This window comes from Neofelis nebulosa, chromosome 4 (assembly GCF_028018385.1).
Source record: "Neofelis nebulosa isolate mNeoNeb1 chromosome 4, mNeoNeb1.pri, whole genome shotgun sequence".
In the NCBI taxonomy this organism is placed as follows: Eukaryota; Metazoa; Chordata; class Mammalia; order Carnivora; family Felidae; genus Neofelis; species Neofelis nebulosa.
The window spans coordinates 106179812-106193983 of NC_080785.1; the positions used below are offsets into that span (position 1 = coordinate 106179812).

A 14172-nucleotide genomic window follows, 5' to 3' on the forward strand; every position below is an offset into this window, starting at 1 on the left:
GGTTAAAGGTCTTGGGCGGGCAGGCACCGAATCCCGGCCTCCGGAGGACCAGGGCAAGAGTGTGCCTGCGACAGACCGCCGGGCTCGCGGTCCGGCCACGCCACCTGCCAGCTGTCGGCCTCTGTTATGTTACCGGATCCGTCTCCGTTTCAGAGTCCCAGCCTACACGTGGGGCTCACGACTCCATCCCCATCACCGCGGGGCTGTCCAGAGGCAGGGTCACGTGGGCAGCACGGGCCTGGCCCCCGCTGCTCTGCCACCCTTGCCGGCCCCCCAGCCACGCTCCCGGATTGGCCACGAGGGCCATGGCTCACCTGTGTGAGGTCAGCACCACCGCACAGCCTTGGCGAACCTCCTGCCTAATCGCATCCCACAGGAACCGCTTCGAGCAGGGATCCATCCCGGAGCTGGGCTCGTCCTGAGGGAGAGAGCACACGGTGACGGCGTTGGGGGTGCACGTCGGGACGGACAGGCCCGGCCCCGCCGGGAGGGCAGCCACAGTGCATCTGGATACAGTCGAGCCCCGCCCCCCCCCCCGGCGGTGAGGACGGCCCCCCTCGATGCATCATCCGCCTGCACAGGGCTTCACGGCCATCCACCTCGGAAAGACACGCAAAAGCAGAAACAAGCTTTACTCACTTTGCACCAGTGGGTAAAGTGGGGTTCCTGGAAACTGGGGCTTTCTCCTTCAATGAGCACCGGAGCACTTACTCAACCGCGTTTGAGAGATATGGCTGTGGACCACGTGATGCATTTCTGGGCTTGTTGCAGTCAGGGAGTACTGAACACATTTTTCTTAAGAGCTTAGGGTCATCAACTTCCCCAAAGAGAGAAACGGACGGGAAGCGGACAAAAACATGGCACTGAACAGGGAGACAGCACCTGTGTTTTCTGCACGCTGGGTGATCTACGAGGGTAGTTACAAACACAAGCAAATAGAAGCTATGATCATGCCTCACTCGGTGAGAAAGAGGATGTGTAGTTGGGCATCTTCCTGACCCCGTGCCGGACACTTATCTTCTCTCCCGGGGGATGGGGGGGTGGGGGAGGGGGAGTGTGAAGGCCCGTCAGTGAGTGTCTTTAACCAGATGCTCTGAGTACTCCCCGACATCCCAGTCACCACATGTGCGGTGGCCATGCATGTCATGTGCACAACTTCATGGATGGCTTTCACGGAGTCCAACAGACAGGACCGTGTCAGGACCACGTGCAGATGAGGAGGCATGCACTCAATGTGCCAGGCTGCGTGCATGCAAAGAGTTGCAGAAGCAGACTCTGGACCCCCGCAGCTGACTCCGGTCCCCAGCTTGACCCCTAGCCCAGAGTCTAGGGCAACCAAGGAGCTGAGAGCAAGGCTGTGAGAAGCAGGCGGGGGCTGTGGTGAGCCGGGGACAGGAGTCCCCATCCGAAATGAGGACACATGCCTGGCAAGGCAGAGCATGGGGACTTTCTACAGAAGGTAACAGACACCATGCCTTGTAAACACTTCTTATATGGAAAACCTAGTTTACACCCCGCAGACCCAGGCAAGGGTTTGTATTCACTACCGGGTGTCAGAATGTGGCATTCGGCAACAGTCCTTGATTTGGACCTTGCAAAGAAGCAAACTTAGAGCAAGAAAGAAAGAAAGAAAGAAAGAAAGAAAGAAAGAAAGAAAGAAGGAAGGAAGGAAGGAAGGAAGGAAGGAAAGAAAGAAAGAAAGAAAGAAAGAAAGAAAGAAAGAAAGAGAAAGAAAGAAAGAAAGAGAAAGAAAGAAAGAAAGAAAGAAAGAAAGAAAGAAAGAAAGAAGGAAGGAAGGAAGGAAGGAAGGAAGGAAGGAAAGAAAGAAAGAAAGAAAGAAAGAAAGAGAGAGAGAGAAAGAAAGAAAGAAAGAAAGAAAGAAAGAAAGAAAGAGAAAGAAAGAAAGAAAGAAGAAAGAAAGAAAGAAAGAAAGAAAGAGAGAGAGAGAGAGGAAGGGAGGGAGGGAGGGAGGGAGGGAGAAAGAGAAGAAAGAAAGAAAGAAAGAAAGAAAGAAAGAAAGAAAGAAAGAAAGAAAGAAAGAAAGAAAGAAAGAAAGGAAGGGAGGGAGGGAGGGAGGGAGGGAGAAAGAGCGAAAGAAAGAAAGAAAGAAAGAGAAAGAAAGAAAAAGTCCTCCAGAAGTCCAGAAGACACCTCATTACCTAATGAGGGCCACTTTTCCAATGCGGACCTCTTGAATCCCATTTCCACTTAATGAACAAGAAAAGAAAGAAGAAAAGAATTTGTTACCCACACGTTTTGAAGGCTCTCAGACTCTGTACAAGTGGGAAACCATGAGATACACATCAGTGATTCATACCCTGTCTACGGCACCCAAACAGTGGCTTTTATGTACTTCCTGTTTGAAGGATATTACTTCTAGCTAACTTTGAAATGCAAGACAATTGCCTTTATTTCTTGATCCCCCCACCACGAATTCATGCTTTCATCTAGCCAAGCTGGAATAACTCCAGTTCCCAGATTACAGACAGCCTTGTCTCAAAGCCACTGCGTACAGGCTCCACTGTCTTGCTGAACAACCTGCTGTCCCTCCACATCCATCCTGCCCCCGATGCCCGCCATCAAGATTCACCACGGATTCATGTCACTGCAGGTGGGACAATCACATATCTGCAGGTAGAAAAACACTCAAAAACAACACACTAGATGGCAAACATATATTGGTTTTCAGATTATAGGTGAATCCTGATACCATTCTAAAATACTGCTTTTAGGGGCGCCTGGGTGGCTCAGTCGGTTGAGCGTCCGACTTCGGCTCAGGCCATGATCTCACAGTTCGTGGGTTTGAGCCCCATGTCGGGGTCTGTGCTGACAGTTCGGAACCTGGAGCTGATTCCAATTCTGTGTCTCCCTCTCTGTCACTCCCTTGCTCGCGCTCTGTCTCTCTCAAAAATAAATGTTAAAAAAAATTTTTTTAAATAAAATACTGCTTTTAATGGTAAATATTTATTGAACCTTCAATTAGGTCAGTAACAGGGACTCTATCAAAAGACATCCCAATGCTTTTTTAGATTCTGTTTGGGAAACGTTGCCTTAGGGCAAAAGAGCATATTAGTGCAGACAACCAACACTGCCGATTTGAATTTCTTTCCCAGAGGGGCTCTGAGAAGTTAAAAGCATCTTATCTGAAGATCCCCGCAGACCACTGGGATCTCCCCTACTCACCAGTAAAAGCAGGTTGGGTCTACCCAGCAAAGCCAAGGCCGTAGACAGCTTCCGCTTGGTCCCCCCACTGTAGGTGGCCACCAGCTTGTCCACGTGGGCTTCCAGGTGTAAACGCCTCACCAGGTCCCCGGCGACCTGCAAATGAGGCACTGTCTGTGAACGCATCCCTGTTGGCCCAGGGCACCCTGCCCACCCCGGCGGGGCTCTCAGCCCTGAGTGCCCTCCCCTCCTCCCGCTGCCCCTGCCCACCTCCCACACACACCTCCCTTCACCTCCCCAGGCTGGCAGAGAAGGAGCGGGTGGGGGTGGGGGCTCTGCTGGGGTGCCTGGGGGGCATCGCAGCCTTGGCCAGAGCACGCGGGGCTGGGGCGCTGGGGAGCAGAGAGGGTCAGAAGTACAGTGGGGCCAGGGCCCCGATGCACAGCCACACACAGGTGAGCCGAAACCAAGACTGAGGAGGAAGTGAGGGAATAAACCAGACAGGGGAGTGGGCAGGATGGGACTTCGAGGGAGCAGAGAACTCAGAAGGGAGTTTTCACTAGTCACAGGGGCAAGAAATGCCCCCTTCCATCCTTGGAGCTGCCGGAGACGGCCCTGCGGGAGGTTGGCAAGGGGAGGGCATGATTCTCAGTGGACACTGCTGGAAGCTGCATGAGGCCAGAAGAAGGCGACGTTGCGCCACATCAGGCTGTGCACTGAGCGAGGAGGCTGCTTGGGATTCTCCGTCTCCCCCCCCACCCCCCAATCGCACTGTCTCTCTGTCTCTCTCAAAATAAGTAAATTTAATTTTTTTTTTTTTAACTTGACAAATGTGTTTTACCTAACTCTGGCGACCACAGAGCCATGAACGCACTATGTCAGTTTCGCTTGCTTATGTACCACCATATAACCAAACTGGCCAAGATCATATCTTCATTCAAATCTAGGAGATGTGGGGAAAACTCTGTGTCCTCAACAACTGATGAAACATAGGATAAACTAAATAAAAGTAAAAAATAAAATAACTACATCAAATACATTTTTGAATAAATATATGAACTACCAAATGTATTTTTTTAATAAATGCATAAAAGTTGGGATAATAATAATAATAGTGTCAGTGATGAAATATTGAGAATGTCTAAAAATACTGGCACAGGAGCACCTGGATGGCTCAGTCGGTGAAGCGTCAGACGTCGGCTCAGGTCATGATCTCGCGGTTCGTGGGTTCGAGCCTCATATCAGGCTCTGTGCTGACAGCTCAGAGCCTGGAGCCTGCTTCAGATTCTGTGTCTCCCTCTCTCTCTGCCCCTTCCCCACTCGTGCTCTGTCTGTCTGTCTGTCTCTCTCTCTCAAAAATGAAGTAAACATTAAAAAACATTTTTTTAAATATTGGGACAACATTGATGCCTCCCAAGGAAACCCCCCACATAAACCACTCCACAGCTTTATTTGTGCAGCCGCACAATAACACCAAAAGAAATAAGAATGTCGAGTACTGGTCTACTAGTTAACAGTGTAAGTCAAGGGAATGCAGAGAATTTCTGAATGAGCCCATCTAACTACGATGGCTTATTTTTCTGGAACCAGGAAACGTAGGTCTCGTTTTTCCAAGCTCACAAAAGGCTAAACAATGCAAGTGACAGATCCTGGATGCCAGGGCCAGGGAAGAGTGCAGAAGACATAGAACAAATACATTGGGTTCAATCCCGGGATCCCCTAGGAATTGTGGTCAGCAAAATACCATGTCAACCCCAAAATGTATCGAGCTTAAGGATTCTCTCTCTCTGCTATTATGTATTTCTCTCGCATAGTGTTCTTTTTTTTTTAAGTTTATTTATTTGTGGGGGTGGGGGGAAGAACACAAGCAGAGGAGGGGCAGAAAGAGAGAAGGAGAGAGAGAATTCCAAGCAGGCTCCCCACTGTCAGTGCAGAGGCCGACGTAGGGCTGGGTCTCACGAACCGTGAGCTCATGAGCTGAGCCAAAATCAAGAGCTGGACGCTTAACCGACTGAGCCCCCCAGGGGCCCCTCTCTCATAAAGTTCTAAGTTGTACTCCATTTAAGTCCAGAGTGTGGGATTCATTCATCCTATATGCCCGGTGCATGATCGTGACGCACACTTAGTACATCTTTGTAAGGATCATCTAACCCAAAATAAACCGCCCGGAGGTCCACCTATGTATTAGAGTTCGCTTACAAGCAAAATTCTTTCCTCTACCACACTGACGGCCAAATCAAAGTTTCCTGTGACAGTAAAGATCAAACTAAGAAGGAAAAAGGGGCCCAGGATTTAGGACAGAAAGCCTTTCTTCCAACCCCACCCCCTGACTTTCCTCCAGGTCCCCCTTCCTCCTGCCTTAACTTCTAGCTCCCTCTAGGAAAACTGTGTGAGAGTGGAAGAAACTTCCAGGATAAAAGGCGTGTCATGGAGCAAACAGTAGGTGGTGAGACACAGCGGGGGGCTCCCGATAGGACCTGCGGGTGGTGTCACAGCACCGCGGCGAAGGGCTCTCTGCCCCTTCCGTCCCAAACTACGAAACCCCAGGCCTCATCCCCATCAGCACCGGGGTTTGGCAGTTTGGGTATCACAATAACCCTTAAATTATCATCCCCGTTTGTCTAGCATGCCAGAACATGTCACCCCTGTCTCCTGGATCCTTTTGCTATAACCCGATGTATTTTTTAAACATCAGGTTCATTGAATTCAGGTTCAAATATGATCCCTGTCCAAAAAAAACCTAAGAAGTGTGTGGACAATAGGGAGAAACTGAAAACCGTCACACCAAGCCTCAATTTGAGCCAAATGAAGACAGCCTCTCTTTCCCATCTAATGGAACTTCTGGAAGTTTGCAGGGGGAGGAAGGGGGACTATACGCAGAAGATCCAAGAGTGGGCTATATGTGAGCTGGGACCCTGGGATGCAGACCAGCCTGGGTGCCGAGGCGGGGTGGGGGGGGGGGGGAGGCAGGGGGGGGAGGGGTGCGGTAGGCTCTCAGGAGGGGCTTCCCACAGGCACAAGGGGGCCTCTGGAATCACAGTGGACACAACTGTGGCTGCCCAGGTTACCGTGAAGGTGGACGTCAGCCCGGGGGAGAGAACCGAGGTGAGCGGCAGACAGGCTAGGAAAAGATCAACACCCCGGCTGGGAGTCCGGGAGGTGAGGACTCCCCCTGGGGGCAGCTCCAGCCCTGAGGGAGATGTGTAAGGTCACTCCACACAATTGTCACTTCCTTAGCTAGCAAGGGGCATAGAAAGGAAAACCCAGCCATTCAGGGAACAAGAAATTCCGTCATCTTCGACAAGCAGCCGGCATGTTACTCAGCATCAGGATAGCGTCTTAATCAGGAACCTGTACTCTGGGGGCACCCGGGGGGCTCTGTCAGTTGAGCATCTCTTTTTTTTTTTAATTTTTTTTCTTCATTTATTTTTGAGAAAGAGAGAGAGATAGAGACAGAGAGCGAGGAGAGGAGGGGCAGAGAGAGAGGGAGACACAGCATCCGAAGCAGGATCCAGGCTCGGAGCTGTCAGCACAGAGCCCCACGCGGGGCTCAAACCCACAAACCGTGAGATCATGACCTGAGCCGAAGTCGGACGCTCAACCGACTGACTCTTGATTTTGGCTCAGGTCATGATCTCAAGGCTCATGAGTTCGAGCCCTCTGTGCTGACAGTGGGGAGCCTGCTGGGGATTCTCTCTTTCCCTCTGCCCCTCCCTCTCTCTCTCCCTCTTTCAAAATAAATAAACAAACTTAAAAAAATTGAAAACAAAAGAACACTTACTCTGGAGCTGGTTTCTACGAATTCAAAAGAAAACCCCTCCCCATTGTAGCCATTCTAGCTGAGGCGGGTCTCGGCTACCTGCCTCTCGACTTCCCCATTTGCAACCTTTCTACCTCATATGGCTGCTGTGAAATACTTAAAATAAATACTGAAGTGTTGGCTAAAAGTCTTGTTTTCTGTTATTTAACAATAATCCCTCTGGTCACCTGGTGACAGGTGCATTAGAACGGGGACGCTTGCTCTAGATTTCCCGCATTTCTAAAGTCTATAGGAGAGGGAAGGTTGCCATAAAGGGAGCCACGTCCTCCGGGAACACGTGCTGACGTCTTGGAAAGCTCGGGGCAAGCAGCAATCCTCTCTCGCGGTTTCGGGAAGGAAGCGAAGACAGTTCCTCATCGGCCACCGTTACGATAACTTCTCTTTGTGGAGGGGGCTCAGGAAGAGGAGTCTGGAAGACCGCCGACACTCAGGAGGGAATCGCCCCACATGACGGGCAGCACCAGGCCTCACTCTATTGGCAAGAACTTTTCCAAGCGTGCATTTCCCCCGGGATGGCAAAGGGGCCAGCTTGTGGCGTTCGCCAAGCATCTACCTCTTCAATCAAACACGAACCCGGGGGAGCTGACAGAGACAAACGCCTTTTAAAGACTGAGCTCTGATGAGTCCCGGACCTCAACAGTTGTACAGATGAGCAGGCCGCCAGGGGCGGCCCGTCGTCCTTGCTTCCTGACGGTGGCAGGTGGGTGAAGGGACCCAGGTCCTCGAGGACCAGGAGGGCTTCTGCTTTACTTGCTCTTAACTTACAGAGCATCGGTAAGAGAAGAAGGCTGAAGAAGATGACAGAACAGCGCTCGAGTGAATTTTCATGGACCAGGGAAGGTGAGGCTGTTAGTTTTGTCTCCTGTGAATTCTGGGACGCTCCCTCCCTGCAGAATCACGTCGCAAATGCACCGCAAAAGCGGCTTACTTCTGCTCCTTGTTCAGAATCCGGGAATGCAAGGAGCATTCCAGAATCCCTGCAAGGGGCAGGAAAGGGAAAACTGCGCCTCAAGCACCTGCTGTTCCAGCGGCTTCCGCCTGGCACGTCCTCTGAGCTGTTGATCAAGGCTGCCAGCTCGGCTTGGCTGACCACTGCACAGAGGCCTCCTGCGTTCTCGGGGCTACGTCCACCCCCTCCTCCCACAGAGACGGAGGAAGGGGGTGATCTGCAGTCTCTGGCACTTCTCCATCCTCTGGAGCCCACCTGGGAAGGAGTCAGGCTGGCAGGTGTCAGCCCGCTCACCAGGAAGTCCTCCTCCTGACGTCCCAGTCCCCCCCACCCCACTGGCCTTCTTTCTGTACAGTCTGCACCCTTCTCTGTAAGCCCCGGCAGAGGGTCTATGAGCTCTGTTCCCGAATGAAAACAACAGTCCAGGAAACTTGAAAGGCACTTGGAGAGGAGACAAAGTTGCAAATGATGTCACCCTTAACCCCAAGTGACTTCTGCACTCAGATCTCTATTTTCAGTACGTAACTGAAAACAACACAACCATCGTGACTGTGTTTCCTTCCGTGTCATCAGATTGGAAACATCTTTCAGGTACGTTTATCATTTATCTATCGGGTCAGAGAGCTGTGCTGGGACCAGAGGTGTTAGCCGAGCATAGCTCAGCGGGAGGCTTTCCTGGAAAACCTCAGGGAGACTTACCTGAGAAATGCAGGAGTTGGGAACCCCGCGGAGGGTACAGTAATAACAGAGGTGTTCCCAACCAGTCAGGAACTCGTCCAGGGCGTCCTGCTGTGGACAGTAGCCCATGCGAACACCTGCGGCGCCCGCCAAAGACAGATCCACGGTCTCTCTGCAACGAGAAACAGCAGCACAGTCCAGAAAATTCGGCTCCCCAGACACACATCATCCAGTTCTCCAACCTGGTTCATCAAAGAGAAGCTCACTGCAGTTCATACAATGCAACTAATCAGTTAAGCATAAATGGTTCGATGAATGAGTAGCAACCCACGTGTCCAGGCGTGGCTCTGAGGCCACGACTGCTTTTTATGTTAAAAAAAATAATAATACAGAAAGCACAGAGCTATGTAGGAGGCATACGGCATGCTTAATAAATGGCCATCATAACAATTATTTCCCCACCAAAACAATTTATGAGAATTCCTAATGGATTGGGGGCGCCTGTGTGGCTCAGTTGGTTAAGCGTCCGACTTTGGCTCAGGTCATGATCTCGAGGTTTGTGAGTTCAAGCCCCATGTCGGGCTCTGTGCTGACAGCTCGGAGCCTGGAGCCTACTTCCGATTCTGTGTCTCCCTCCCTCTCTTCCCCTCCCCTGCTTGTGTGTTCTCTCTCTCTCTAGGTCCAAAATAAATAAACATTAAAAAATTAAAAAAAAAAACAATTGCTAATGAATCAATGGCTAAACTATCATTCAGATTCAGGTTTTTAAAAAGTACATTTTTAGCATAGCCTATCCATCTCTCATTGAACATACGAGAAAATACTGCAGATGAAAACCCGGGGTCCCAGAGGAAACTCTGTACCCACAAATCGGTCACTCCTCATTCCACTGTCCCCCCAGCCCCTGGCTTTTCGTTCCTGTGGATTTGCCTGGTGGGTAGTTTATAAAACTGAACAATGCAATATATGACTTTCGCATGAAGCTTCAGAGGCTCATCCACGTTACAGCACAAATCTGTACTTCATTCTACTTCCTTTTACTGGTAGAAATGCACACAGCAGTTATTAAAAGAAAAAAAAATCACCACCACCCTTTTATGGCTGCTAAAATGGAAGCCCGCGTGTCACTGCGGGCCTGGAGTTCACTAAAGGGCCAGTTCCAATAACCACCTTACGCTTGTCAGTCTACCATTTTTCTCATTCTGTGACCATTAGGTGGAAAGATAGAAGAACCATACAAAAAAGGAAGAGGAGAAAAAATAAGATTACAACATAAAAGGAAGAGGGAGGGAATTTTTTTCTAATTTATAGAGTTCCAATTTTGTTTTTTTAACGTTTATGTTTTGAGAGAGAGATAGATCACGAGCGGGTGGAGGCAGAGAGAGAGGGAGACACAGAATCCGAAAGAGGCCCCAAGCTCTGAGCTGTCAGCACAGAGCCCGACGCGGGGCTCAAACCCACGGACCGTGAGATCATGACCTGAGCCGAAGTCGGACGCTTAACTGACTGAGCCACCCAGGCGCCCCTATTCCATTGTTTAGATGCACCCCAGTTTGTTTATTCATTCACTTACTGAAGCGTACCTCTGTTGCTTCCAAATTTTGACAACTATTGATAACACTACTGTAAGCATTAGCCTACAGGGTTTTTGGGTTGTTTGGTTTTTTGTGTGTGTGTGTGCACATAAGTTCTCAAATCATCTCAATAAATATCTAGGAGGAGGACTGCTTCAGGCTATCGTAAGACTATGCTTTAGGTTTGCGAGAAACTCACAAACCGTCCTGGGTAGTGGCTGTACCACGAGCATTTCCAATATAGCTTCACCTCGTCCCCAGCTTCTGGCACTGACAGAGTCTAGGATTTCTGGCACTCTAATAGACGTGTATATATTGCTTAAATTTGAAATTCCCCAGTGACATGTGACACTGCACGTCTCTTCATGTGCCATCTGTATCTTTAGCGAGGTATCCATTCACACCTTTTGACCATATTCTAATAGGGTTGTTTATTTTTCTATTGTTGGGTTCTTTGTATCTTTTGGATACAAGTCTTGTATCAGATGCGTGCTTTGCAAATATTCTCTGCCCATCTGGGATTTGTGTTTTCACGCCCTTAGAAGTGTTCTGCCCTGAGCAGATTTTGTTTTTATTTTAATGGAGTCCAATTTAGTCTTTGACTCATGCGTTAATTAGAAGTGCGTTGTTTAATCCCTGAATATCTGGGGATTTTCCAGCTGCCTTTCTGTTATTTCTAGCTTAATGCTAATGTCATCCGAGAAAGCATTTTGCATGACTTGTACTGTCACATTTCTAAGGAGCCCCGAACGTGGTCCATCTTGATGAACCATCCATGTGAGCCCAAACAGACCGCATACACTGCTGTTGTTGCACAACGTATCCTATAGACGTCTTTGGACCCAGCTGACTAATGTGCCCGTTAGTTCAACTGTATCCTGACTCATTTTCTGCCTGATGGACCTGTCAGTCCCTCAAAGGGGAGCACTGATGTCCCCCACTTCTCTGGGTCCACCGCCCCGTCCTCCCAGATTCTGACACGCCGGGGTGGGGCTTACACACATCCGGGTCTGGAGAACTGACTCTTTTATCATTATGCAATATCCCACTTTATTCCTAACAACTTCTTTTTGCCCTTTGTCTTGCTCTGAAATTCACGGGGACACTCCAGCTTTCTATGCATTCATGTCAGCACAGCATATCTTTCTTTTCCCCGTTGCCTTTAATCCATCCGGGTCTTTACATTTAAAGTGGATTCTTTTAGAAAACATATAGTTGGGTCTTGTCTCTTCATCCACTCTGGTAGTTTCTATCAATTGGTGCGTTTACACCAGTACATTTACAGTGACGTTTGACACACTTGGATTATAGTAACAATTTTCTATTTGTTCTCCTTGTTTCTCACTCTTTTTCTTCCTTATCTGTTTTTAGTTGAACATTGTATACGACTTCATTTTCTCTCCTTTCCTGGACTATGTTGTATTTCTTTTTAAAAATTTGTATTGGTTGTTCTGTGGTTCACGAGATACATTTATAACTGTTTCAAGTCCCCTTGCAAATAAAAATGACCTGGGAGTACCTATTTTTTTTTGAAAGAGAGAGAGAGGAGTGGAGGGAGAGGGGCAGAGGGAGAAAGAGAGACAATCTTAAGAAGGTTCCATCCTCAGCACAGAGCCCAACAAGGGGCTCAATCCCACAACCCCGGGATCATGACTCGAGCTGAAATGAAGAGTCGAACACTCAACCCACAGAGCGACTGGGGTGCCCCAGTGGAAGCATCTTAGAGCAGAGAATTCCCAATTCCCCCTTCCATTCCCAATTGGATTTCCACCATTCATGTCACTCAGCCATAGGCCACAATCACCAGATACAAAGTTGCTGTTATTGTTTTAAACAAACTATTTAAAATCAATGAAGAAATAATAAATGAAGAATAATAAATAGGAAAGATTTTTTATCTTCAATTACTCCTTCTCTAGTGTTCGTCCTTTCTTTATGTAAATCTGACTTTCCAACCTATATTATTTTCCTTCTTTCAACATTTCTTTTTTAATTTCTTTTTAATGTTTATTTTTGAGAGATAGAGCACGTATGTGCATGAGTGGGGGAGGGGCAGAGAGAGAGGGAGAGGGAAGGGGAGAGAGAGAAAGAGAGAGAGAGGAAGACACAGAATCCAAAACAAGTTCCAGGCTCTGAGCTGTCAGCACAGAGCCTGATGTGGGGCCTGAACTCGGAATGGCGAGATCATGACCTGAGCTGAAGTCAGCCATTCAACCAACTGAGCCACCCAGGTGCCCCATTTCTCTCAACATTTCTTGCAAGACAGTTCTGCTGGCAACAAATTCATTTTGTGTTGATGCCTCCTTCACTTTTGAAAGATCATTTCACAGGGTTCAGAATTCTAGGGCGTGGTAATTTTTCTCTGAATGCTTTAAACACTCCACTCCCTGCCTTCTTTCTCCCACGGCTTCTGGTAAGTCTGTAGGTAAGGTATCTGTCCCCCATGCCAGCCTCCTTCGAGAATTTGTCTTTGAATGTCTACAGCTTGGATATCACATGATCACGTGTCGATTTTTTGGTGTTTGTCTTCTTTGGTGGTTTGTGGACTTCCGGATTCCGCACTTCGGGAGTTGTCACACATTTTGAAAACCAGTGCCGTCATTATTCAGCTATTTCTTCTGTCCCTTTCTCTTTTGGACTCCTTCTGGGGATACCATTGGGCACACAGGCCATGTGTCGTCCCTGTCACGATCCCCGACAGTCCTTTCCACCTTTTCATTCCTGTTTTCTCTCTGCACTTCAGTTTTCAAAGTATCTGGTAACCCGTTCACAGGTTCAATGCTTCCTTCCTCAGTGGCATCCAGCTAATGCTGAGCCCGTCTCATGTTTGTTGTCATCCTGCCCTCTACAGTTTTCCTTTTTACTGACAGCACCTCTACTCTTCCAGTGTCCATCTCCCTGCTGACAGTGCCCATTTCTTCTCACATGTTGTCTACTGTCCCCATTAGAGTCCTTAGCACATCAGTCAGAGTTATTATAAACTCCCATTGTGATACTTCACGACCTGCCACGGCTGGGTCTGGTTTTAATGTCATTTTTGTCTCTATGGAATGTGTGTTTTGTCTTTCAGCTTGTCTTGTAATTTCTTTTCTTTTGTAATTTTTTTAAATATTTATTCATTTTTTAAGAGACAGAGAAAGAGCATGTGCGAGGGGGGGGAGGGGGCGAGGTGGGGGGAGACACAAAATCCGAAGCAGGCTCCAGGCTCTGAGATGTCAGCATAGAGCCCAATGTGGGGCTCGAACTCATGAACTGTGAGATCATGACCTGAGCCAAAGTCTAAGACTTAACCCGCTGAGCCATCCAGGCACCCTGTGTCTTGTAATGTATGGTGGAGAGTTGGACATTATTTATTAGATAAAAAGAAATTTAGAGGCATCTGGATGGCTCAGTAGGTTAAGCGTCCGATTCTTGATTTCAGCTCAGGTCATGATCTCGCGGTTCATGAGTCCGAGCCCCACATGGACTCTGTGCTGACAGCGCACAGCCTGCTTGGGATTCTGTCTCTCCATCTCTCTCTGCCCCTCCCCTGCACTCGTGCTGTCTCTCTCTCTCTCTGTCTGTCAAAAATAAATAAATAAACATTTAAAAAAATTAAAAGTAGAATTACTATATGATCTATGAATTCCACTACTGCTAATCATCCAAAAAAAAATGAAAGCACTAATTCCAAACGATGTATAAAGCCCATGTTTACTGCAGCATTATTTACAACAGACAAGATATGGAAGCAGCCCAAGTGTCTGTCCACAGGGGAACATGTGGAATATACACACAACGGAATATTGCTCAACCATAAAAAAGAATGAATTCTTGCCATCTGCAGCAACATGGATCGGATCAGAGAATATAATGCCAAGTGAAAGAAGTCAGCCAGAGAAAGACAAATACCACATGATTTCACTCAGATGTCGAGTGGAAGAAACAAAAGAAGTGAACGCACAAAAAAGACAAAAAGCCAGACTCTTAAATACAGAGAACAAACGAGT

At 48.3% G+C, this 14172-nt stretch overlaps 1 protein-coding gene across 1 annotated transcript in view; it reads right to left on the bottom strand.

The window, feature by feature from the left end:
* Nucleotides 1-14172, bottom strand: part of ABCA13 (ATP binding cassette subfamily A member 13) — a 390771-nt gene that overhangs the window by 36288 nt on the left and 340311 nt on the right. The window contains exons 56-58 of the mRNA XM_058725626.1: nucleotides 8631-8781; nucleotides 3184-3318; nucleotides 315-418 (exon numbers count right to left, since the gene is read on the bottom strand). Of these exons, the coding sequence (XP_058581609.1) occupies nucleotides 315-418; nucleotides 3184-3318; nucleotides 8631-8781 (390 nt within the window). The remainder of the gene's footprint in view (nucleotides 1-314; nucleotides 419-3183; nucleotides 3319-8630; nucleotides 8782-14172) is intronic.